At 47.8% G+C, this 24,734-nt stretch overlaps 2 protein-coding genes across 3 annotated transcripts in view; both read left to right on the top strand.

Moving 5' to 3' along the window:
- Positions 1–10,406, top strand: part of AIFM1 (apoptosis inducing factor mitochondria associated 1) — a 33,088-nt gene extending 22,682 nt beyond the window's left edge. For both annotated transcript variants that reach the window (XM_004000889.5, XM_004000888.5), the window contains exons 9-16: positions 1,593–1,701; positions 2,580–2,687; positions 3,025–3,113; positions 4,059–4,199; positions 5,901–6,043; positions 7,708–7,832; positions 9,615–9,811; positions 10,151–10,406. In XM_004000889.5, the coding sequence (XP_004000938.1) occupies positions 1,593–1,701; positions 2,580–2,687; positions 3,025–3,113; positions 4,059–4,199; positions 5,901–6,043; positions 7,708–7,832; positions 9,615–9,811; positions 10,151–10,222 (984 nt within the window). In that variant the 3' untranslated portion in view covers positions 10,223–10,406. The remainder of the gene's footprint in view (positions 1–1,592; positions 1,702–2,579; positions 2,688–3,024; positions 3,114–4,058; positions 4,200–5,900; positions 6,044–7,707; positions 7,833–9,614; positions 9,812–10,150) is intronic.
- An 8,021-nt stretch (positions 10,407–18,427) lies between these two features.
- Positions 18,428–24,734, top strand: part of ELF4 (E74 like ETS transcription factor 4) — a 50,072-nt gene continuing 43,765 nt past the window's right edge. The window contains exon 1 of the mRNA XM_045050604.1: positions 18,428–18,561. The gene's annotated coding sequence lies outside the window, so the exon portion shown is untranslated. The remainder of the gene's footprint in view (positions 18,562–24,734) is intronic.

Raw genomic sequence — 24,734 nt, 5'->3', positions numbered from 1 at the left:
ATACCTCACTCAAGGGTTTTCTACTCCTAGGTGAAGAATACATTTACTGTTTTTGATTACTTGCTATGGTTCCTTCTGATTGCCCTTCCATAGTTTTTTTTTTTTTCCTGATGCACTGGAACTCCTTATAGCCTCTTGGCATTTTGCATTATAAATGCTATCGTGGAGACTTTGAGGAGAAAACTTAAGAATACCTAAGTGAAGGGGCGCCTGGGTGGCTCTGTCAGTTAGGCGTCCGACTTCGGCTCAGGTCATGATCTCATTGTTTGAGAGTTCGAGCCCCGCATCGGGCTCTGTGCTGATAGCTTGGAGCCTGGAGCCTACCTCAGATTCTGTGACTTACTAACTCTCTCTCTCTCTCTCTCTCTCTCTCTCTCTCTCTCTCTCTGCCCCTCCCCCACTCACACTCTGTCTCTGTCTCTCTCAAAAATAAACAAAACGTTTAAAAAAAAAGAATACCTAAGTGAAAAAGGAAGTGGGGGCTTTTCTTCTTAACACTGCTTTACTCATGAAAACAGCTGAAATTTTCCAGCCACTCTTACGGGTATTTGAAAAGATTTGTATCATCCTTTAAATTCTTGATAGAATAAGGTTAATCAGTCTTTGGCACTATGGACATTTGGGGCTGGATAATTGTTTGTTGTGAGGGGCTGGCCTGTGCATGTAGGATATGTAGCAGCATCCCTGGCCTCTCCCCACTAGCTGCAAGTAGCACCTCTTCACACCAAGTTTTGACACCCAAAAATGTCTCCAGAAATTTCCAAATGTCCACAGAGGGGGAGAGGGCAAGACTGCCCCCAGCTGAAAACCACTGACACTAGAAGGAATGTTACAATGGAGAAAGAAATTTACATCAATATCAGAGGCTTGGGCCACCTGAGTGGCTCAGTTGGTTAAGAGACTAACTCTTGGGTTTCGGCTCAGGTAATAATCTCACAGTTCGTGTGTTCACACCCTATGTGGGGCTCAGTTCTGATGGCAAAGAGCCTGCTTGGGATTTTCTCTCTCCTCTGTCTCTGCTCCTCCCCTGCTAATGTGCGTGCATTCTCTAAATAGATAGGTAGATAGATAGATAGATAGATAGATAGAGAAAGAAAGAAATAGATAGATAGGCAAAAGCCTGCTTGGGATTTTCTCTCTCCTCTCTCTCTGCTCCTCCCCCACTAGCGTGCGTGCGTTCTCTAAATAAACAAACAAACAAAACAAACAAAAAAATAACAGAGGTGGGGTGCCTGGGTGGCTTAGTCAGTTAACCATCCAACTTTGGCTCAGATCATGATCTAATGGTTTGTGGGTTCGAGCCTTGCGTCAGGCTCTGTACTGACAGCTCAGAACCTGGAGCCTGCTTTGGTTTCTGTGTCTCCCTCTCTCTCTGCCCCTCCCCTGCTCGTGTTCTGTCTCTCTCTGTCTCTCAAAAATAAAATAAAACAGTAAAAAAATAAAAATAACAGAGGCTATAATTGAGCCACTTTATACAAGAAGATTTTATATGCAAATTACTATTGTCAAAGATTTAGCAGAAAATTCTTATCAGTATTATCATCCTATACATCTTTGGAAAATCAGTGGACTAAACTGGTATGATCCTGCAGATTGGAGACTTTAGAACTTTAGAGAAGATTTCCCGGGAAGTCAACTCAATAACAATAATCGGTGGAGGCTTCCTTGGTAGCGAACTAGCCTGCGCTCTTGGCAGAAAGGGTGAGTACTAGGCAGTGACCTCGATTTTCTCTCTCTGGTCTTATATCCTATGCTTTTTGGGGCTCTCACAAATTCCAGGGATGCATTTGCCAGGATCAGTAGAAAGAGTTTGATTAAGATTTATATGGTAAGGGGCACCTGGCTGCCTTAGTCAGTAGAGCATGCACCTCTTGATCTTGGGGTATGAGTTCAAGCCCCATGTTGGGGGTAAGGTTTACTTAAAAAAATGATTTATATGGTGTTAAGCTAAGCACTGAGCTTAGTTCTCATGAGGAATCCCTTAGTGAACAAAAAGCTGTCATTTGAGCAACTGAGCAGAACTGCTTTCCTTCCCTTCCTCTAGACTCTAAGCCAGGACTCTTTTGAAACAAAATATTAAGGAAAGTGAGTTATTAAGATGGTAAGTGCAATGTAGACTACAGAATCGTATGTATATTTGAACTGCTATTCCCTGTAAAAGTCAGTCTTCAGACACACAATGGTTCCCAGTTGGATAGATCTGTGTGTTCCAGTTTGAATGTTTCATTGCAGCCGTTTTTCTTAATGTTAGTTTTCAGCTCTGTGAAATCAGGGCATCTTCTCAGGAGGGTGCTTACTGTTGAGAGGTCGTAAGGCACCTGTGTAAGTCTGAGGTGATGCCTGGGTGTAAGTGCACTTAATTCGCTTATAGATGAATCCAGGGATGGCAGTTCTGGCGCCTGTTATATTTGCCTTGTCAGTGCCCTCGTGCCCCAGTGACCCACAGATAGGAGCTCTGGCCTGGGTCGCAGCATCGCCCGGCATATAGTGAATGGCTACCTGCTGCTCCTTTACTTCTCTTCCAGTCTTTCCAGGATTGGCTTTCACCTCCCACTGTACACTCTGTTTCTTCTTCCCAGCTCGAGCTTTGGGTACAGAAGTAATTCAACTCTTCCCCGAGAAAGGAAACATGGGAAAGATCCTCCCTGAATACCTCAGCAACTGGACCATGGAAAAAGTCAGACGAGGTAGGGAGACTCCTTCCATATGCTGCTACTCTTTCCTTTGAGTTAGGCCTAAAGCAAAGTTAGCTTCTTTGGGAACCCCCTTGACATACGCCATATCACCTGACAGATGAAGTATTTCCACCATTCTCCAGTCATCCAAGTTCACGTAGGTGTTCTGAATCTGATGCACCAAATTTCTGGAAGTACTGAAAGTGAACTGTGGGTGTGGGGTCTCCAAGGCTGCCTGCATACTGATGATTACCGGTTTTATGATAGCAGATGCTTTAGTCATCTTCTCTACTTGTCGTGAAGGTGGTACGCTCACAGACTCAGCCTCAGGTCTCATTTGCCTTCACAGAGGGGGTTAAGGTGCTTCCCAATGCTATTGTGCAGTCAGTTGGAGTCAGCGGTGGCAAGTTACTCATCAAGTTGAAAGACGGCAGGAAGGTAAGGAGGGGAAGATGGGCTGCCAGATCTTCCAGCTCTGCCCCCTGCCTTACCTTATTCTTACTCCTTCATTTGATAGCAGTAGTTTTCGGGGCAGCCACCATTCACCTGTCATAGTTTTCTGAATGAACTTTCCATCCATTAACATAAGAATGATGAGGGATGCCTGGGTGGCTCAGTTCGTTAAGCCTCCCAACTCTTGATCATGGCTCTGCTCATGATAACATACTTTGTGAGTTCAAATCCCATGTTGAGCTCTGTGCTGACAATGTGGAGCCTGCTTGGGATTCTGTCTCTCCCTCTCTCTGCCCCTCCCCTGCTTGCATGCACACACAATCTCTCTCAAAATAAATAAATAAACTTTAAAAAAGAGGCCTTTTTAAAAATAAAAAAAGAAATAGGGCGCCTGGGTGGCTCAGTCGGTTAAGCGTCCGACTTCGGCTCAGGTCACGATCTCGCGGTCCGTGAGTTGGAGCCCCGCGTCGGGCTCTGTGCTGACTGCTCAGAGCCTGGAGCCTGTTTCAGATTCTGTGTCTCCCTCTCTCTCTGACCCTCCCCAGTTCATGCTCTGTCTCTCTCTGTCTCAAAAATAAATAAATGTTAAAAAAATTTTTTTTTAATAAAAAAAATAAAAAATAAATAAGAATGATGAGAGCCAGAGTAGACACCTGTGAGCCATTTTCCCATAGCCCCCTCCTGTCTGTAACAGATTTTTGAGACCTCACAAGGGTGGCAGATTTCTGTTCTGATAATGTGGGGTTTATTTGTGTTTGAGGGAACTTTATGAAGTAGAAGTTTAAATCTATTTACCAGAGTTACCTAAGTTAACCAGTGATTTTTTTTTTTAAGTCTCCAGTTCTGAGTAGAACAATGTGCAGTTGCTATGTCCATAGGCATACATGGAAACCGTGGTAATTGGCTGAAGTATTTCTTTTTTTCCCTCAGGTAGAAACTGACCACATAGTGGCAGCTGTGGGCCTGGAGCCCAATGTTGAGTTGGCCAAGACTGGTGGACTAGAGATAGACTCTGATTTTGGTGGCTTCCGGGTAAATGCAGAGCTCCAAGCACGCTCTAACATCTGGGTGGTAAGTGTGCTACAGCACGAGCAGGCATGGTTCCTTGTCCCCAGCCTGTGAGCAGGTCTGCCTGGCAGTGTGCAGAAGCTCACCGAACTTTCTTACCTGAACAGAGCCGGGGTGTAAAGCCCAGGGTAAAGAACAGGAATGTAACTACTTGACTTAGGAGATCAGGTATGGCCTCACGCCACAAGCCGGTAGAAAAAGAAATGAACAGTGTACATGCCTGCAGAAAGACAGTTCTTCCCATTCTCCAGTTGGCTGCAGCCTCCGGCATTACCCGGATGTGCTCATGCCCAGCTTTCACATTGATCTTCTGTTCCCTTTGCCCCAACGTGAGTCCAGAGAATGGAGGATGAGGCAGCTTTAAAACATTCTGGAAAGGAAAATTACTCCATTTTCATTATCCTTGAGCACTATTTTTAGCTGTCTTAAAAAAATCTGTTATGACACAAACAAGACTATAGTGTGTAGGAACCATGAGGTAATTTCCCCATTGTTAGATCATTACGAGTGTATTGTGTTTGATTATGGACTCTGCAACTAAGGCCATAGGAACTTTGAAGGGTGTTTTTCCCTTAAAGCTTTTTTTTCTTAAAGATAAAGTGTACTGGATTTTTAAAAACTTGTTATAAAAGCAATCTGCACTCAATATGGAAGACACAGACAAGAAGGGGGAAGGTGGGAAAATCACCTATAGCAAGCACCAGTATTTTGGTGTATTTCCTTCCCTTCGTTTTCTTGTGCATCAGATTTTTTTCCTTTGTTGTAGATGGTCATGGTGAGTGTGCTTTATATGAACACTTGTATTCTCCTCTTTTTCACTTTCCCTTCTAACGTATTTTCCACGTTGCTTCAGAATCTGAAGTCTAATGACTATATAATAGTCCACCAAGTGGATTTCATCATCCACTTCACCATTGCTCACATGTTGGATTTTTAGGTTGCTTTGGGGGAGTCTGAATAGCCACAAAGATGAACAAAGGGTTAGAGCACTCACGTGCCACATGTTGAGTGAAGGTGGCCTTGTTCACTTCCAGCCGGAGGCCCTCTCTCTGCTTGGAACACTGAGCTCACTCAGTCTGTACCTCTCACCTGGCACCACACTCATTTGCACCGTGCTGTGGTGAGGGGCGATGCTGCATCTTCCTCAACTAGGTGACACCCTCCTTGTGAGCAAAGTGTGGCTCGGGTCTGTCTCAGCCACCCAGACAGGATAATGCTTTGTACAGGAATAAGTTCTCCGGAAACATTTGGTGAATGAAGGAACTGAGGCCGCATGACCAAAATAAAATCTTACCTTGGAAAAGATTTCTAGGTAAGAGGCAGTCACACCTAAAAACTGGTTTCCAGGCATAGGAAAGCATAGTCTGCAAACCATGGCTATTAAATATTTGGTCTCTGCTAAGGGCAGAATAAGAAAAGAAATCAGTGTGAGCTGGAGCATAGAAGATTTAGGTTAGCTTTGTGGAAGCACAGATTCGTTTTTTGATTCGTTTTTTTGTTTTTTTTTTTTTTTTTTTTTAGCCTAGAATACTTTTTTAAAAATGGAATCTCAACTGTTTTTTTTTTAATAGTGTAGGTGTGATTCTGGCCTATAAATGGAAAACATTAGGTAACAGCACAAGGTTTTATTGAGCCCCCAAAAGTATGTTCTGTCTTCAATTTGCTTTTTTATCGTGTCCTCATGTAATGTATTTGTCTCCAAAGGCAGGAGATGCCGCATGCTTCTACGATATAAAGTTGGGTAGGAGGCGGGTAGAGCACCATGATCATGCTGTTGTGAGTGGAAGATTGGCCGGAGAAAATATGACTGGAGCTGCTAAGCCATACTGGCATCAGTCAATGTTCTGGTAATAGTTTTTTGTACCTTGTGGATTCAACTTATTAGAACACAGAATTACTGAAACCACAGTTACAGTTTGGTTTCCATGTGGGCCAGTTAGCTTAATACAGAGGGGGAAAATTTTCCATCTCATTTCCGTGTATTTTACACCCAAGCAGTGTTCCAGTAAAAGGCCCCACCTGGCATAAGTTAGACTAGGAGAATGAGTGGAGATGGCATCAGCACTTCCGGTAAAATAGGTCAGAGTTTGAGCTCTTAGCTATAGATGGCAGTATATTTTTATTTGTTCTTTGCTGAGCCCAGTGTACTGACAAAAAAGGCAGCCCAGGGGCACCTGGCTGGCTCAGTCAGTGGAACATGCGACTCTTGATCTCAGGGCTGTGAGTTGGAGCCCTACACTGGGTGTAGAGATTACTTTAAGAAAAAAAAAAAAAAAGGCAGCCCACTCATATGTAACCCTTAAGATCAGCAATTCAAAGTCAGACATAGGTAGGCAGTTCTCTGGATAGCAAAAAGTTAGCAGTGGACATTCCTGAGTACTGGGACTGGCCTTACTTGGCACAGTCTCATCTTGTTCCTTTGAAAGATGGAATACATAAAAAACTTCAAGGTTTCCAGAACCTCTAAACAATTTCTGTTGGGGAAATTCTCAGCTGAGAGTACATTTTAGGACAATCACACACAGTTTTGTGAGTGGGCAGTGAAAACATAACAGATGGATTTCAGGGTCAACACATATAAGATAATGCGGTTAAGAAAAAAAATAGTCCATAGCTATACAAGTATCAATTAGGTCTCAGGAACAGAATCCAGGAGGTCATTGTGGACCAATCCCCGAAGACACCAGTTCATTGAGCCTCTATGGTCAGGAAGATGACAACATGGGAATAAAAAGCAGAACAAAGGGAATATAGTCAATGATATTCTAATAGTGTTGTGTGGGGACAGGTATAGCTCTGCTTGTGGTGAGCGTGGCATAATCACTAAGTTGTACACCTGAAACTAACATAACATGGGTGTCAGCTATACTCAAACATTAATTAATTAAATGATGGCAAACTGTAGAGCACCAGAAACAAAACCATGAGTAGCCTCCATGATTTACAAAACCATGGTGTGTCTGTGCCTCAAACACTCTCTGAAGTTCCTGACATACTAAGAGCAGGGTATGATAATGATAGAAAAAGTTTCCAAGAGGAACAATTAAAATGACCCAAGTGGAGGGAGGCATTGCAGCCTTGATAAAATGAAGGCTCAGAGGAAATACTGTGAGTTGATGAAGCTGTAAAATATCTCAGATTCTGAATTCTAGAAATACGGAGTACTCCTTAAACCTTCAAAAAGGCAGTTTTAGGATGAGTAAACTCAAACTCAAAGAACCCATCACTCGTCAAGTATGGTAAGGGGTAAAAGCATAGATAAATTTAGCAAAGTGTAGATCATTGTATGGGTATGTGATATGTATAATGGCTTCCTAAGGGAAATAAAAACTGCTTTGGGATAACCCCAGATGCTCTAGCAAGTGGACAGATCAGTTTGGCGTTTCTCTTGTTGCACCTACCAAGTTCTCTGGTTGGCATGAACCAAAGTGCGGTGTCTTAGAAAAAATACGCCGTTGTGTCATTCTTTGCAGCCCCTTGACAAAATACCCTCTTGTCTCTCTTTCCTTAGGAGTGATTTGGGCCCCGATGTTGGCTACGAAGCTATTGGTCTTGTGGACAGTAGTTTGCCCACAGTTGGTGTGTTTGCAAAAGCAACTGCACAAGACAACCCAAAATCTGCCACAGAGCAGTCAGGTAAGGAAGCCCAACTACTTCTCTTGCAAGAGTGTTGAGCAGCAGTGGTCCAAATTCTCCTGAATAAGGAGTTTCTGTATTGACCAGAGGGAACTGTCAGTGAAAGCCTTTCTTCATGTTGTGCTTTAAAATAAACCATACCCGAAGTTCTCACACTTTTGTGGTCTGAGAGCTGGCAAAATCAGGTCTCCTGGTCAAAGCGTAGACTCAGATGTTGTGGGTGTCTGTCCTGGACTCTGGACAGTGGCTGGCTCAGCAACTCTTGTTTAGTTTGCCTCTAGGGGATAGGAAGCCCTGTGTGATGAAGAAAACCTGAACTTTTTAAAGATATTATTATTATTATTATTATTATTATTATTATTATTATTATTAGCTTCCTACTAATCCAGAGAACCTTAATTTAGGCCTGAGAACCGTAGTTTAGGACCTACTATCCTCCACAGACCCTGGGTGGTGAAGAACTGGGCTGAGTAATTCTTGAGCTGCCTGTAATTCCATCCGTCAGGTCTTACTGCCAGGTTTTCTTTAGATGGGAGGCATCTCTCGTGGAATGAACTTCTCTCCCACACACAACTCTCATTAACTCTTAGACCTATTCTCTCTGCCTTCCATGACCCTGGCTTAAGTTATTTAACCTTTGTGTCCTCTTGTTAGAGGCATTTCAAAAACAGGTTGCTCTTTAAGGAGAGAGCAAGACATCATAGGGACACGTAGGTCCTTTTTCTGTACAATCCAAGTGATAATATCCACCCACTCCTTCATTCAGCCCTCCAGGGAAGTGGATCCAGGAGAGGGACTCAGGGACTTATAAACTTCAGATCACCACTCTGTGCACTGGGCAGTATTATTTGGAAACTGGTTGTTCTCAGAGGACAACACACCTCCTCCCCAGAAGGAAGCACCTCCACTGTGGTTTTTCCATATTAAAGTGTCCTTTCCTGCTTTGGCCAGAGTGCCTCTAGCAGTACTGCCCAATAGACCTTTCTGCTATAATGGCAGTGTTCTATTTCTGCTGTGTCCAGTACATTAGGCACTAGCTGCATTTGGCTATTTAGCACTTGAAATTTGACTAGTGCAAATGAGGAACTCAATTTCACATTTTATTTCATTTTGGTTAGGGGCACCTGGGTGACTCAGTTGGTTCAGTGTGTGACTTTGGCTCAGGTCATGATCTCCCAGTTCGTGAGTTTGAGCCCCACGTTGGGCTCTATGCTGACAGCTCAGAGCCTGGAGCCTGCTTCAGATTCTGTGTCTCCCCCCCCCCCCTCGCTCGCTCTCTCTCTCTCAAAAGTAAATAAACATCAAAAAAATAAAATTAATTTTGGTTAAAATAAATTAAGCTTTAATTAACTTTTATTTATTTAATTAATTTTATCTAATTAATTTTAATTAGAATAGCTGTTTGTGGCTAGTGGCTACAATACTGGACCGTGCAGCTCTAGAATGTTTCTCAGAGGACAAGGGCAAGTCTTCTGCAGTGTGAAGAAATCTAGATACCAGGAAATATCCATAGCATAAATTTAAAATGAGATAGTAAGGGAGGGAAGTTTGGGGTTAGACTGACCCAGTGCCCTGGAGCTGGCAAGGAAGACCTTTTGTTAGCTTTGTCAATGGAGAGGATCTGGAGAAGTCAGTGTTCACTAAGGGGGCATAGAAAAACAAATCATCTAGAAGCAGCTTGAATGAAGCAGGTGTCAAAAGATGCTTGCCTTCTAGAATTTCCTAAGTTCATAACTGACTTTGTTTTATTTTGATTTTGTCTGTCGTGTGGGTTGGCCACAGGGACTGGTATCCGATCGGAGAGTGAGACAGAGTCTGAGGCCTCAGAAATCGCTGTTCCTGCCAGCAGTCCCACAGTCCCCCAGGCCCCAGCTGAAGGGGAGGACTACGGCAAAGGTGTCATCTTCTACCTCAGGGACAAAGTAGTGGTGGGGATCGTGCTGTGGAACATCTTCAACCGAATGCCAATAGCAAGGAAGGTAGGTACCTGTCAGAGCTCCTAGAGGAAGATGGGCAGTGTGGACCAGAAAACGCACTTGGGACTTCATCAAGGTGCCTTGCTGTGCATTGTCCACCTGGGTCAGACTGAGCCTGAGCAGAACAAAGGTGTAGCCTTTCCTCAGGAGCGTTTCTTTTTCACTCAGGACTTGGCTGGGTGGCCTGGGAGCTGTTACCCGCTCATTTGGGGTTAACAGAAAGCTGTTCCCACAGCCCTCTCTCAGTGTGATGTGGGGGCTGGCCTGGGCTGCCCCCATTGTGCGGGCCCACCTGAGTGCACATGAAGTGAGTTAGTGACCCATTGTTACTCTCTCCCTCAGATCATTAAGGACGGTGAGCAACACGAAGATCTCAATGAAGTAGCCAAACTGTTCAACATTCATGAAGACTGAAGCCCCCCACAGTGGAATAGGCAAGCAGTTTGCTGTCCCTGACAGCAGTTTGGATGAGCATTTTTTATTCAGCAGACTTCCTCTGTGTGTATGAGTGTGAATGGTAAAATCTTTTGTGAATATTTCAGCCATGTAGACAAATTCTTAATGTTCACATCGCTAAATAAAACCTGATTCTTCTAAATTCAATTCTTTTCTCTTTGAAAGGAGGCAGGTGGGTGAGGGGAGGAAAGCTGTGCATGTTAGCGAGCAAGCGCACTGGAGCTATGACCAAGTGCGCGATTTTCCTCAGCCTCCTGTTCCCTGCTCCACGCTCTCAGCTTTTTTCAGTTCCCTGAATGTCTCTCTTGCCCCATCCATTGTTGCGTGAGCGAACACATAAACATGTGGAATAGACTCTGATTTACCCAGAATGATTCCTGTTGTCCTGCTCAGAATTGGATTGGTCCTGCGAGGGGCCAGCAAGGTCACTTACTGCAAAAGAAACGGGTTCAGAGACCTGGCGCTTCATGGCTAAACCTGGAGACTGACTCCTTGAGGGATCGTGATCTCTGAACTCCATCTCTCAACTCCTCCGTGCACTGTCCCCCAAACTAGAACTCTGCTCTCTCCTAACCCTTTTTACCTAAAACAGGCTTATAGACAACACCTCACTTTCCTGGGGACATAAGTCAGAGTTTCATAAATCAACTCATTTTTTTACATTTCAAATTAGTTAACTTTTAAAAATCAAATCTTGGGGTGCCTGGCTGGCTCAGTGGGTGAAGCATGTGACTCCTGACCTCGGGATCATGAGTTCAAGCCCTATGTTGGGCATAGAGGTTACTTATAAAAATAAAAAAAAAAAAAACAAATCTTGGGGCGCCTGGGTGGCTCAGTCGGTTGAGCAACCGACTTCAGCTCAGGTCATGATCTCGCAGTTTGTGAGTTCAAGCCCCACGTTGGGTTCTGTGCTGACAGCTCAGAGCCTGGAGCCTGCTTCAGATTCTGTGTCTCCCCCTCTCTCTGCCCCTCCCCTGCTCATGCTCTGTGTCTTTCTCTCAATAATAAATAAACGTTAAAAAAAATTTTTTTAATCAAATCTTATTTTTTTTAATGTTTATTTATTTTTGTAGGAGAGGGAGACAGAGCGTGAGCAAGGGAGGAGCAGAGAGAAAGGGAGACACAGAATCCGAAGCAGGCTCAAGGCTCTGAGCTGTCAGCACAGAGCCTGATGCGGGGCTTAAACTCACGAGCCATGAGATCATGACCTGAGCCGAACTCGGACAGCTGAGCCACCCAGGTGCCCCAAATATTATTTTAATTAAGAAGAAATTTTTACTACTTATAAGAGTCCTGTTATGAATATTTTTGTAAAGAGAAAATTATTACCAACCTGGATTTTTTTCAATATTGGGTTTGCTTAAAGAGATTTGCAGCTACAACAAATTCCTTTCCAAACACTAGAACAGGATGAATGTCCACTTTAAGAATTAGCTGCACTACTGGGGCACCTGGCTGGCTCATTTGGTGGAGTGTGCAACTCTTGATCTCAGGGCTGTGAGTTCGAGCCCCACGTTGGGTGTAGAGATGACTTAAAATCTTTAAAAAAAAAGAATTAGCTGCACTAAGACAGGTTCTTACCATATGTATACAGGTTTAGTGAAATACTATGTGATTGATGCACAGCATATCCAAATCTATATGTAGAAAACTTATCTAGCATCCTATGAAATAGGACTTATTATACAGTAATAATTGCTACTACAAAGATGGTGGTAGTTCTAAGATCCTAAAGCATTTCACAAATCATTTTTAAAAAATTTTTTTTTTCAATGTTTATTTTGGGGACAGAGAGAGACAGAGCATGAATGGGGGAGGGGGAGAGAGAGAGGGAGACACAGAATCGGAAACAGGCTCCAGGCTCTGAGCCATCAGCCCAGAGCCTGACGCGGGGCTCGAACTCACGGACCGCGAGATCGTGACCTGGCTGAAGTCGGACGCTTAACCGACTGCGCCACCCAGGCGCCCCAACACAAATCATTTTTAAAAGGATCAAATTGTGGGGCTCCTGGGTGGCTCAGTCGGTTGGGCGTCCGACTTCAGCTCAGGTCATGATCTCACAGTCTGTGAGTTCGAGCCCCGCGTCGGGCTCTGTGCTGACAGCTCAGAGCCTAGAGCCTGCTTCAGATTCTGTATCTCCCTGTCTCTTTGCTCCTCCCCTGCTCATGCTCTGTCTCTCTCTGTCTCAAAAATAAATAAAAACATTAAAAAATATTTTTTTAAGATCAAATTGTGATGTATCTTTTTTTAGTGTTCTGTGCGGTTTAGTCTTAATTTTTTTTGACAGTTGTTATCCTTATATGGAATGTCATTGTAATTCAGTTAAGTAAAATGAAATGATTTATTCATCTAGCCAGGCAGTAGTTGAGTGCCTACTGTGAGTCAGGTACATGTCAGAATAGGAAGATGGAAAAAACCTGGCTACTTCAGGAACTCCTGGTGTCAGTGAGGAAGGCAGGCACATGAGCACAGAAGTATAATACGGGGAGATGTGTCCATAGAAAGACACAAAAGTATATGGACACACCAAGAAGGGAGGTCACTCAGAGCAACCATCCTTAGTCAACTACTGCTGCTAGATCACTTCCTAAAGCGTAACTTGGTCCTCCTAGCCCCACCTCCACCCCCCAGTTGAAGAATAAAATGACTCCTTGTCACTAATCGGATCAAGTCCAAAGTCTTCCATAGTGTTCCTGAAGCTCAGCCCACAGTGCCCCATCCAGCCTCCTCTTCTGCGGCATACACATGTATGCGGGCACACGTACACGTCTGGTTTCTTGCGACCTTTAAACTTTTTTTCATGCTTTTCACATCTGGAATGTCATCCCCATTCCCTTTTACTTATCCAATCCTGCTCACCTCTCAAGGCCCAAATGAAATCGCACCTTGGTAACGTGGTATAAGTTGGATTAGTGCCCATGCATGATTTCATCTCTGAACTCCAATTGCACCTTCTACCTTTGAACTTGATTGTTAAGTCATTCTCTGCATTATTAGTTCATTCCCTGAATTGATAGTAAGCTGTCCCAGAACAGAGACTTTTTTTTTCTCAAAATGAGGACAGCGTGCCCCATCCCCCAAAACCCTGGCAGAGTCTTGAACAAGTTTTTGGTTGCTTGGTTGGATGACACTAGATAACAGGGCTTCCTGCAAAAATGACCCTCTGCCTTGTAACCCCTGTTCTCTGTGATCCAGGTTATCAGACACCCATCACTTCACCTGCTGCCGAGACTTGCCACATAACCTGGGATGCATTTGATCTGTTCAGGCCCCCAAGGATTGAAGAGATCTATTTCTAACCATATAGATGAGCAGTACCAGTGGAGTTCTGGCCCTGGACAGCTGGCCTGTGAGTCGCTGGGCCACAACACCATTTGGTACAGGGCTAGTCATGCCCCACAAAGAAGGGTTGGGGCTCTGCACAACCCTGGACATTTGGAGCCCATCCTCTTGGCTTCAGTTTCACTTTGCCATTTTGCAATGCTATCCGATGGCGCCTCGGCATCACATAGTGGTGGCACTGGCCTTTGCCTGGCCACCTGTAAGGCCCTCAGGAGGTGTCCTCATACTTCAGGTGGAGAGATGGACCTGAGTGAAGGAAGAGCGTCTAACTGGAAAGGGGTCAGAGTAGGCCTCTTGGTGGAGGATGAGGTCAGCATATGTGACTTTTTTGTCGTTCTAATCAGCAGGGCCCGTTTTGGAGACAAGAGGCTTAAAGCAGAAAGGGATGGGTGTGGGGATCCACAGTGACCTACTGCAGGCTGCTTCCTCGAAGGAAAATCAGCAGCTTCTCTAGAGACCCATTTATACAAAAGAACTCTCCCCTCCCTTCCACCACTACCCCCGCTCCTCTAAAGTTTGGCTGCTGCATTATCCCCTCTGTCCCTCCCTGACCCTACCTAAAGCTGGGCACCCTCACTTCCCTGGAGATTGTTGAGACTCAATCCCAGCAACTCGCTCCCTGGGCAGAGGGGAAGTCCTGCTGGTCCCAGAGGTGAAGTAGAACCGCCTCTGGCCTCTTTTCCAACTTATCAGGGAATTTCTGGCGGGCACAGACACATGTACACAAAACCACACACATCGACACACAGCCCAAGCCAGTGATGACGTTCTCTTGCCTGGCTGGTTCTACAGATGGGTGTGACTGGGTCAGAGTACAGGGAGGGTCTAAATATTTAGATACCGGACTGCCAAGCTCTTGTTGGAAAACAGGGATCATCTCAAAATGGACATTTTGAGAAAGAAATGCAGCCCCTGACAATCCGGGGCCAGCCTGGGACTGTGCGCTGGGCGGTGGTGTTACAACCTGTTAAAACTGGCCTGGCTCTCACCATTAGGCCTCTGTATTCTGTTAAATGTAAATAGATTCACAAGACGTTAGCATCATACAAGGCCACTCTGAGCATGGTGGATGGAGACAAAAACAAGAGCACTTCATAATCATGTGTGAATTCAGACAAAAACATGAACGTTGCCCAAACCACAGAAATGACCAACACCCACCCACCCCCACACTGGCTAATGCAAGTGATTGCTGCTTCCTTGCCAATTACAGCTTTAGCCTCACTCTAGTCTGCCCTCCTATAGGATAAAATTTATTTAGGAGGCGCCTGGGTGGCTCAGTCGGTTAAGTGTCCAACTCTCGATCTCGACTCAGGTCACAATCTCACAGTTCATGAGTTTGAGTCTCACATCAGGCTCTGTGCTGATGGTGCGAAGCCTGCTTGGGATTGTCTGTCCTCCTCTCTGCCCCTTCACCACTTGTGCTCTTTCTCTCTCTCTCTCTCTCTCTCAAAATAAATAAACTTTAAAAAAAAGTATTTGTTGGGGCGCATGAGTGGCTCAGTTGAGTGTTTAACTTTGGCTGAGGTCATGATCTCACGGTTTGTGAGTTCGAGCCCTGCATCGGGCTCACTGCTGTCAGCGCAAGGCCTGCTTCAGATCCTGTCCCCCTCTCTCTCTGCCCCCCCCACTTGTACTTCCTCTCAAAAATAAAAATAAACATTAAAAACATTTTTAAGTATTTGTTTAGGATAAAATTTATTTAGTAAGGTACCTGATCCTCGGGTTAGCCATGCTTCTTGACAGCATCCAATCCAGAGTAAAGCCCTGCTTCTTTCAACCCTCCCCCAAATCACCCAGCCTGGCCCACGTCCTCTAATAAATCCTTTCTAGTACATTTTTCCTGAGATACCCCATGGTTCCCCATGGTATGCATTCCCTGTCACTACAGTGAGCAGTATAAACCCAACTTGCCCAACCACAGGAATGTCTTGGTGGTCTCTGGCTGGTGGGCGTTAGCAATTTGGAGACAAAAAGCCAAAATACGTGCCAGAAGCCCACTACCAGGCAGAGACCCTCATGGATTCTGCCTCATATTGTACCTTCCCCAAGATGTCTCAGTGAAGCCTCCCAAGGTCTCTGTCTCACAGGGGAAAAGCCCACAAGTTGTACCTGATGTCTGTGGACAGAGGTGCCTGGTTCCCACATACTGCAATGCCTTGGCATTTGCCGTGCAGCACAGAGATGCTTCTGGAGGAGCACCGAACATGGGCATTGAATTTATAAATACATAGACTCATAAATGTATTTACTGGTTGGCTAGCAAACTTGTGCTGCACAGTTACTGCAGGCCATGGTACGGGTACAATAGGCCCTGGAGATAAGACGATGAGTAATAGTCCCTGCCCTCAATGGCCATATAACCTAGTGGTGGACACAGGTCAACAGGAACGATCTGTGCAACACAAGTGCTGGGAGTACCATGTGGGAGTTCAGATCAGAACTTCATGATTCCTCACGTCGCTTTATTGCTCTGCTTCTATCTTGGTTAAGCCTTTCTTTCACTGACCAAATTATGGTTCTGCCTCCATCCTATGGTTGTATCTTCTCTGTCACGAAACATGAATATGGGGGCACCTGGTTGGTTCAGTCGGTTGAGCATCTGACTTCGGCTCAGGTCATGATCTCACGGTTCATGGGTTCGAGCCCCACATTGGGCTCTGTGCTGTCAGGATGGAGCCTGCTTTGGATCCTCTGTCCCCCTCTGTCTCTCTGCACCTACCCCCCTCGCACGCTCTCTCTCTCTCCCTCTCTCAAAAATAAATAATAAAACATTTTTAAAAGGATGAATATATTTACTGTGCTTAAATGAATATGTGTAATATACTTCATGCAGAGGACAGAGCTGATGTTCTTCTTGCCCAAAGAAATGACACCTCTTTGTCTCCACTTTCCCTCGGCCCCATCATTTTCCTTCCTTCCTCTCAGAATCTCTGCAGTCTCCCCTGCTTGTTTTCCTTCTCCGTTTCTTCCTCAGCTTCCAGTAAGTGCTCCCTGCCCATGTGTTTTTCTCCCAAAGCAGTGGAGCACAGTGTAAAGAGCACTCCTGGATTTGAGTCTCAGCTCTGCTATTCACTCCTGGATGACCCAGAGCAGCTACTTACCTAGGTCTCAGTAGGTTCATCTGTAAAATGGGGAGAACAGACTAGATTATACCTCCACCCTCAGTTCTAACCTCCTGTGTATGGAAAAGTCTCTCAGGTGCTTACACAGGACTTTGTTCACCTTGCCATGGACTCAGTTGCCTTTCGTCTCTAAGATCTAGAGCAGATGCTAATGGGACTCAAATCTCTTGGTAAATGTCTCTCCACATTGCCTCTGCTGTCCCTTTGACTCAACTAGATTTACAGGTTTGGGGGTGGGGTTTTTTCTGGTGGTTTTTTTTGTTTGTTTTGCTTTATAGTTAATGGCTTGTGATTCTTCTTTGACCTAGCAAGTTACAGCCAGAACCCCCTAGGACCCCTAAAAATTGCAACTTGCCTTATTTACTCTCCATGGAGAGGTTGACAGCCTCAAAACTGGGATCCATGAAAGGTGGCATCCTTCAGCCCCTAAAAAATGTTGACTTCAAGCCCAGAATTTCCCCAGGAAGGCTTTATGGTGAGACTATTCTTAGCTATGCTCCTAGCAGGTACATCCCTACCCAACCATTTCATGGCTCCCAGTCCCCAACAAACACACCCTGCAGAGCTAGCAGGTGGATAGCCACCATAACCCAGGGCGGTCAACTTGATGCTGACATGAGAGCTCACAACACTCCCCCCGCCCCATGCAATATAAGCACTGAGCCTCAAGATCAGCCTGTACACCCACTTTGTTCTTGGTCCATGGCCATCTTCACATTGGTTATGGCCTTGGCAAAGCCCTGTCCTGAAGTGCAGTATCAAGTGAGCCAGGAAGCTTGCAAGCTTTACCACCCAGCTTTTACCATAGAGACAGCTGGAAACTACACAGGGAAAGAAAGAAAATCCAGTACCATGATTTGCTGGGTGAACAAGAATGCTTAAGGATCACTGCTCCTCCAGAGGGGAAGTGGAGCTTCAGGTGTTTCACAGGAGGCCAGCAGAGCCCCTCCAGCTTGAAGCCTACTCCCACCAGGCCCTGAGGCCCTCAGCCACCTTGTTGAGACTAATATCCCAAGCAACAGGTGTAGAATTCTGGTCTTCTACTCCAGTGGGAGACCTCAAACTAGCAGTACAGTGGGGGTAGGGAGAGGAGGGGAGTGCTGCAAACAGGGAATCCTTGGCCTCAAGTCACCCCCTCAACCTGGACTTGGGCCAATACCAAGTCCTAGGAAGAAGGGCCACAGCAACCTTTCAGGTGATCAGCTCGACTTCATGCAGGGGTGGAGGGCAGCTCAAGGTTCAGAGCACTCTACATCTGTCACCTTTGGTGGCGCAAGCCCTGGTGCCAGTCTATTCGTCCGAACAGGATGTCCCAAAGAGACCTCAGCTACTAGGTGAACTCCCGGCCCGACCCCCGACCCGAGGAGGCGAGGAGGTCCCCAGACGCCCTCCTCTCCGCAGGCACGCACTGTATGAGGTGGATAATTGCAAAAGAATACTTCAGTGGGAGTTTTGCCCAGGGTAACAAGCACGCAACTCCCCGAGGGCATTCCATGTGCGCCCCAGAAAAGCGCCGAGTGGCCGGTCTGGGATAGCAGCGCAGAGGCCTCCCGGGGACTCTCGCCCGCCACCCTTTCACAGCTGACCCACTGAGTGCTCCCCGGGAGTCCTCCCGGAGCCGCCCTCGCTCGCCTGACGGGACAGGAGGAAGGGGGGGAGGCGGGGAGGGAACAGGAAAGAAGAGATTGAGGGGGAAGTTTCAAGGGGTGTGCCCGGGAGCGGGGAGGATTCTCGTGAGTCAGCCGAGCTGCTCGAGTGTGACTTCATTGCTTCCCGAGAAGAGGCGCCCGGGGCAGGAGGCCGCTCAGAGTGCAACAGCAGGAGTAGAAGGTCGGAGTCCCTGGCCCCCTGCGCGGGGCAGGACACGGGACAGAGCTCGGGGCTGGCCAGGTTGCTTGGGGCTGGGGCGGCGAGGGAGGCCGCGCGCGGGCCAGGAAAGCTCAGGGCAGAGGAGCCGACCTCTCCTCTTCTCTTCTTCCTCCCGCTGGGACGCCAGTTCCCGCCGCCCGAGACGCCGCGCGGCGCGCGTTCCGCCTGCAGGTGGCGCTGCAGAGGCGCCCTGGGCGCACTGCTGGGGGTTGGGGGTGGAGCTCTGCCCCAGTGGAGAATCTGGGGTTTGGAAGGCGCGCGTGCCCAGAAGGGGCGGGGGCGGGGTGGGGGGGAGCAAGGGAAAGGCGGGAGGGGCCGCCAGAACCTCCACGCCGCTTCCCGCCCCGCTCTCCCACCCGAGTGGCGGGAGAGGCAGATTTGACCTGCTGCGGTAGCGCCACAGCGTGGGGCTGGCTCCTGCGTGCTTCTTAATCCCTTGGGCCACTTCCCGGGCCCCGCAGAGCTTCGGGCGGCTCACCTTCAGCAAAGGGATTGTGGTTTACGGGCCGGCTTTCCTCTCCGGGGATGGCGCTCTTGACCCGCGGGCAGTAGAATGGAAACTTTGAGTCGCGTCTCGCGCGCTGGGGGTGGGTTTCCCTGAACAGCCACTCTCTAGCTTGGCTCCCCTGAGACCCAGAATGCTTCGACTGCACAGGGATAGACCCGGGCTAGGGTTGGGGCGCAATCTGGGACCTGGGCTCAGCCTAGGTGAGGGGCAGGAGCTGAGCTTTGGGCTGGATGTAGGGCGACGGTTAGGGATTCTGCGCTCCACAATCCGGTTTTTGGCAGCTGTATAAGAAACAAACAAACAAAAAACTAAGAGGCCCATCTGGGGCTCAAACTTGCAACCTTATTTTCAGGAGATAAAGCCCTGTATTCTACTTTCTTGCAAGGCCCTGAGCTCTAGAAGTCATGATGCTGCTAACCTTCCCATGTTGGTTCATGGTTATGTGGTGGCTCTTTAGTTAACATATTGAGAGTATCAAAGCACAAAAATAACCTGTGGCCAGACACCTTTAGGCTGACAAAAAAAAAAAAAAAAAAAAAAAAAAGCTGTTGGGGGCTCCAGCCTGATCCTTTCCAGAGGCTCCAGTGGCTATTCCCATAATACAACTTTACATATAACTATATGGCTACATTGTGTCTCCCGTGCTTGAGCATAAAAGCTATGCTCTGGGGGGCTAGTGTTTTGGGGGGGCCTCTTCTCCTCTATCAGTCAGTCCAGCTCCCCTGCTTTCAGGATGTCCAAAGCCATCTGAGAAAGTTATCCTTAGGATTTTCCATAAAGAAGAGGAAAGGGGTTTAAAAGAAAAAAAAAAAACAAAAAAAACGAAGGATCCTAAACGTTTCACTGTGTTTCACTGTGTGCCAGGAGAAATACCGTCTGTCTCCCGCCCAGACCTCAGAGCCCGGGCCTCCTTCCTACAGGGCGGTGCCCAGCTATTCCTGGAAACCCCCTCCTTTCTACTAACCCCTTCCCCAAGGTGTCTCCTCCCAGAGCACGACCTAGGAAAAGTATCCTACTGTCAAACCTGATGTCTCCGTCCTCTTTCTGTCCCTAACCTGACCTGCCACAGTCCTCAGCCTCCCCTTTTTCCCTTGATGCCCTCGTGCTGGCTTCTCCTCCCAGAACAGGGCCCGAGCTGTGACCTCTCCCTCAAGCCTGGCTCTGCGCCCCACTAGGTGACTGGGAGAGGATCTGATATACTAATTAGTGTTAATGTGATAATGGGAGTTAATGGGGTCACGTGGTAACCACAGGCCAATTTCTAGCCCGGCCTCACTGCCTCAACCCCAAGTCGAGGCAGTGGGGATGGGAATTTCAGGCTGACTAATCTCCACAGCCCGCTGGAGGGGGCGGGGGAATGGGAGGAACCGAAGCCCCAGGACGATCCCAGAGTGCTGGTGCCTCGGTTTCAGTTTCATCCTTGGCTAACACTTTCCTCCGACGAGTGGAATTGCTTTGGTTTTCCTCCAGCCCCTCTCCCCTCCCTGGCTACCCCCCTTTTGGATTGCTAGCTTCCCTCGGCCAGCCCTTCACTTCGTGAGGGGAGAGATGGGAAGATAATTTGGCAGTGACGAAGAAAAAAATGTACACGTAGACACCCTCAGACGCACAGGCTCGCATACCATGCTGCCTTGCAGACACACACACATGCGCATGCCCTCCACAAACACACTCGCACGCATGAGGGGACTCGCTACTCACATCTGGGAGTCAAGCTCACACGCATGCACACACAAACACACATACACACACACAATCCTCCTTCCCGCCAGGGTTACACCCTCACTCACATCTGAGACACCCTCACGGACACACACAAGGCCCTACACAGAGGCCCATCCCACACACAGACCCACACACACACTCTCACACACAAACCAGCAGCAGCAGCCGAGCTGGATGCCTTCCTCAAAAGAGGGCTGGAAAGTTTGTTTGCTGCCAGCAAAGGGGCCTAGACATTCCGTGAAATGACTCATACTGCACCTTTACAGACATTAAATGTTGTATTTTTCTGGATGAAACAACAACCCTCGACCCCTGTTGTGATGGCAGAGTGGGGAAACTGAGTGGCTGCACTCCTTTTGGGTCTCTGTCTAGTGCACATCTCTGGCTTGTCCTTGCCTCCCTGTGGGATGGGGCAATCCTGAAAGAGCAGAATCATCTACCTCCTGACACAGACCTCAGCCCAGCACCACGCCTTGGCAGGATGTGAAGTGGGTGAAAGTCAGGCTAACAAGCCCCCCTCACAGTCTTTCCTCACTACTCCATCCCCAGACTCGAGGATCTGGAGTCAGGCCTGGTACCCCCACGCTGGTGACCCAGCCTGAGCCCTTCCTGATCTCTCCTTTCATTCCAGCACCCCTCCGCACCTCTCCTGGGTCTGTCCTTACTGCCACCTCTGAACACAACTCCAGGGGGTGCCATTCACCGTGTAGGTACGTAGCGCCCCATGCAATGTGACTGGAGCCTCCTCCACTGCCCTGAGCCTCCTCTCCACCTCTCCACCTGAGAAGGGAACACCTAGCTTGGTGGCTTCATGCTCCCTGTCCCCCAGCACATTCAAGGGGGGGCCCAGAAATCACTTGGCACCTCCTCCAGGAAGACCTCTATATGTTGACATCTCTCTGCCCCCCCATCCCAGTCTCTGCCCCCAAACAGCAGCCCCTTGGGCCAAGGCCCCCTTAGACCCACTCGTTTTTTCCTGCAGGCCATGAGGGGAGGTGCCTTTGGGGTGTTGTTGGGCATCTGCGCAGGGCCTCAGGGCACAGTGAGGCTGCCAGCCACACAAGATGACACATCAGAGGTTGAGGAGTTAACTCTAGTTCCACTGGATCGTGGCCTCAACACTCTGCATGCTGCGCTGCCTCTGATAGGTGCCCCAGAGTAGGCGCCTGCCCTTGGCCCTGGTCCCAGGGACTTTTCCATGGCTCCAAGATAGGGGCTAAGGGCCAGTAGGATTAGACTTCAGCGGACTTGCTCTCATTTGCTGAACTCTGCTTGAAGCCACTTCTTCCTTCTTTTTGGCAAATGAACCAAAGGATTGAGTCTCTCCTCCTCCTCCCACCTCAGAAAGCTCCCACCAACCCAGAGGCCTGGCCTGAAGGGCACTAAATCTGTTTCCCAAACACTAGGCCCACTCCCGGCAGTGTATATGGTGGGGACAGCGCCTCCCAGGAGCCACTGCACTGAGTATGGACATAAGGAGCAGTGACTCAAGGCTGTAGCACTTGCTATGTGAGGCTGTCATCTCACTCCACCGGACCCTTGAACTGCTCACCAGCCCTCCAAGAGGTGAAGCCCAGAGGTCCTCTGAAGTTTTGTAGGAGACATTCTGGTGCCCGAGCCTGTCACAGCAAAGGCCTAGAGTGGAACTGTGTAACTCTCCATTTTAATGAGAGCAACTTGGGGTGGGGGGACCAAGTGGCTTTCCAAGATCCCCAGCCAAGGAAGGTGGCTGGCCAGATGAAAGTCATGATCTGAGAAGTTGTTCCCAATGAAATCTTCCCATCTGCATGCCTTTTCTTTGGCCTGGGCACACACACACCCCCCCCCCACCCGTAGTCCCCAGTATGGACATGGCCAAGAGACCACCATCTGGGTAAGGAGCACTTTGGTATATAACCTACCTCAAGGAATTCTTATATTGCAGCTACCCAACAATCTTTTTTGAAGTTTATTTATTTATTTTGAGAGACAGACAGACAGAGAGAAGGGAGGGAGGGACAGAGAGAGAGGGAGAGAGAATTCCAAGCAGGTTCCACACTGTCAACGCAGGCTGGATCGCACAAACTGAACTGTGAGACCATGACCTGAGCTGAAACCAAGAGTCAGGTGCTCAACCAACTGAGCCTCTCAGGCGTCCCCTGAATAATCTTTTTATTTAAAATTTTGTTTAAATGTTAGCTTCCTTCTGTTTTTTTTTTTAAGTTTATTTATTTATTTTGAGAGAGAGAGAATGAGCATGAGCGAGGGGAGGGGCAGAGAGAGAGAGGGAGAAAGAGAATCCCAAGCAGACTCCACTTGGTCAGCACAGAGCCCAACGTAGGGCTCAATCTGACAAACCTTGGGATCATGACCTGAGTCAAAACCAGCAGTTGGACACTTAATGGATGGAGCCACCCAAGACCCCCCTCCCACAATCTTTTTAGAATACTCATTATGATGGCCAGCCACAACCTGGGATGTAGAAATTACTGTCTGTCATTTGGAGCTTTCTAGGGCCTCATCACATAAACCCAATGGAGGCAAATCTGGTGTTATTGAACATATCAACAGAGGAATGATTGCTGGCTGTTCAGAAAGGATTATAGGGGGCTTCTCAGCTTTACAGGTGGGAGGATTTCTTTTAAACTATAACTTCTCTCCTGGCTTTTGAGTATGCTTCTTATTCTGAAAGTCCGATTGATGGGTGACTTTTCTAGCTTGTATCTGTGGTGGAAAGTAAGGGCCATGGATGGCTACAGTAAGTGTGGCACTGTGGTATTTTGTTCTAGCCACAGGTTTGAATAGAATTTATTGAGGCCAAGGGGTTAAGAGGGGGGGAAGCAACCAGTCACTTTGTCTCTAAAGAACCTGGGCTATTTGCAGGAGAACATAGGCACTGCTTGAAAGAGGGGAGAAAGAGAACCTGAGAAAGTTGCCAAGGTGGGAAGGCAAGTTGAATACTGGAATGGCGAGCTGGCCCTGCACAGGCTGTGGGCAGCCAGGAGGCCCTCCACTCTTGGAAGGATCCATGTTCTGAGGCTTGAGAGGACTGAATCGGAGTTGGAGGGGTGGGGGGGGGGGACGGGCTGGAAGGAGAAAGACTGAGAGTGCACACTGGATGGTGCAGTCTGGGCATCCATGGGCAACTCGAGAAGGGGAATTCCTGCCAAGTCAGGGAATGAGCCACTGGCAGAGACAGCATGGCTGTCATCAGGAGTAGTGATCTCAGTCGGCTGGTCCCTCCTGGCTGGGGCTCACCCAATGGGTAAATGGAAGAGTGGGGAGCCAGGTGGGGAAGGGCTGGCAGTCTGGGGAGCAGCAAAGTCATTGGGAAGGGCAGCCTGGTTGACCTGGAGCCATGGAGCCAGGAAAGTCACTCGAGTGGCCCATGGCTCCCCAAGGCGAGGTCAGCACAAGATATTCATCAAGGGGGGGGGGGGTGGGGTTTGCTTTGGCTGCAACTCCCAGATTACGGTGCTGTGGTTAGTTCCGAGTGGCTGAGGAAGGTGGGAACTTACGGGATTCCCACAAATGGGCTCCAGGTCACTGGCAGGTATTAGGACCAGTCACTGTTAGTTGGTTGGCACAGTGCTTGACCTCTTTCCCAGCCCTTCCCAAGAGGAAGACCTCTCCTCTGGCTTTGCCATGCCTTGAAGCTTCAGATTTGGTTTAAACCACAAACATTTATAGGAGGGATCTCACCATTCGTCCTCAGCAGCTTCTGGCCTGGACCGATCAGTCTCTCCTGAGAGCTGGGTTAGAAAAGTGCAGTGAGGATGAGGATGATGCTGAAGGTAGCTAACATTTATTGAGGGGTTACTAGACACCAGGCACTGCCATAGACGTGGGTTATGTTATTCAGTCGTCACTACAGCCTTTTGATGTAGGTTCTTATTATTCCCAACTTAAAAATAAGGAAAGT

Source organism: Felis catus, chromosome X, assembly GCF_018350175.1.
Source record: "Felis catus isolate Fca126 chromosome X, F.catus_Fca126_mat1.0, whole genome shotgun sequence".
In the NCBI taxonomy this organism is placed as follows: domain Eukaryota; kingdom Metazoa; phylum Chordata; class Mammalia; order Carnivora; family Felidae; genus Felis; species Felis catus.
Note: the sequence above shows the minus strand (reverse complement) of the source record. Positions and strands in the feature narration are given on the sequence as shown.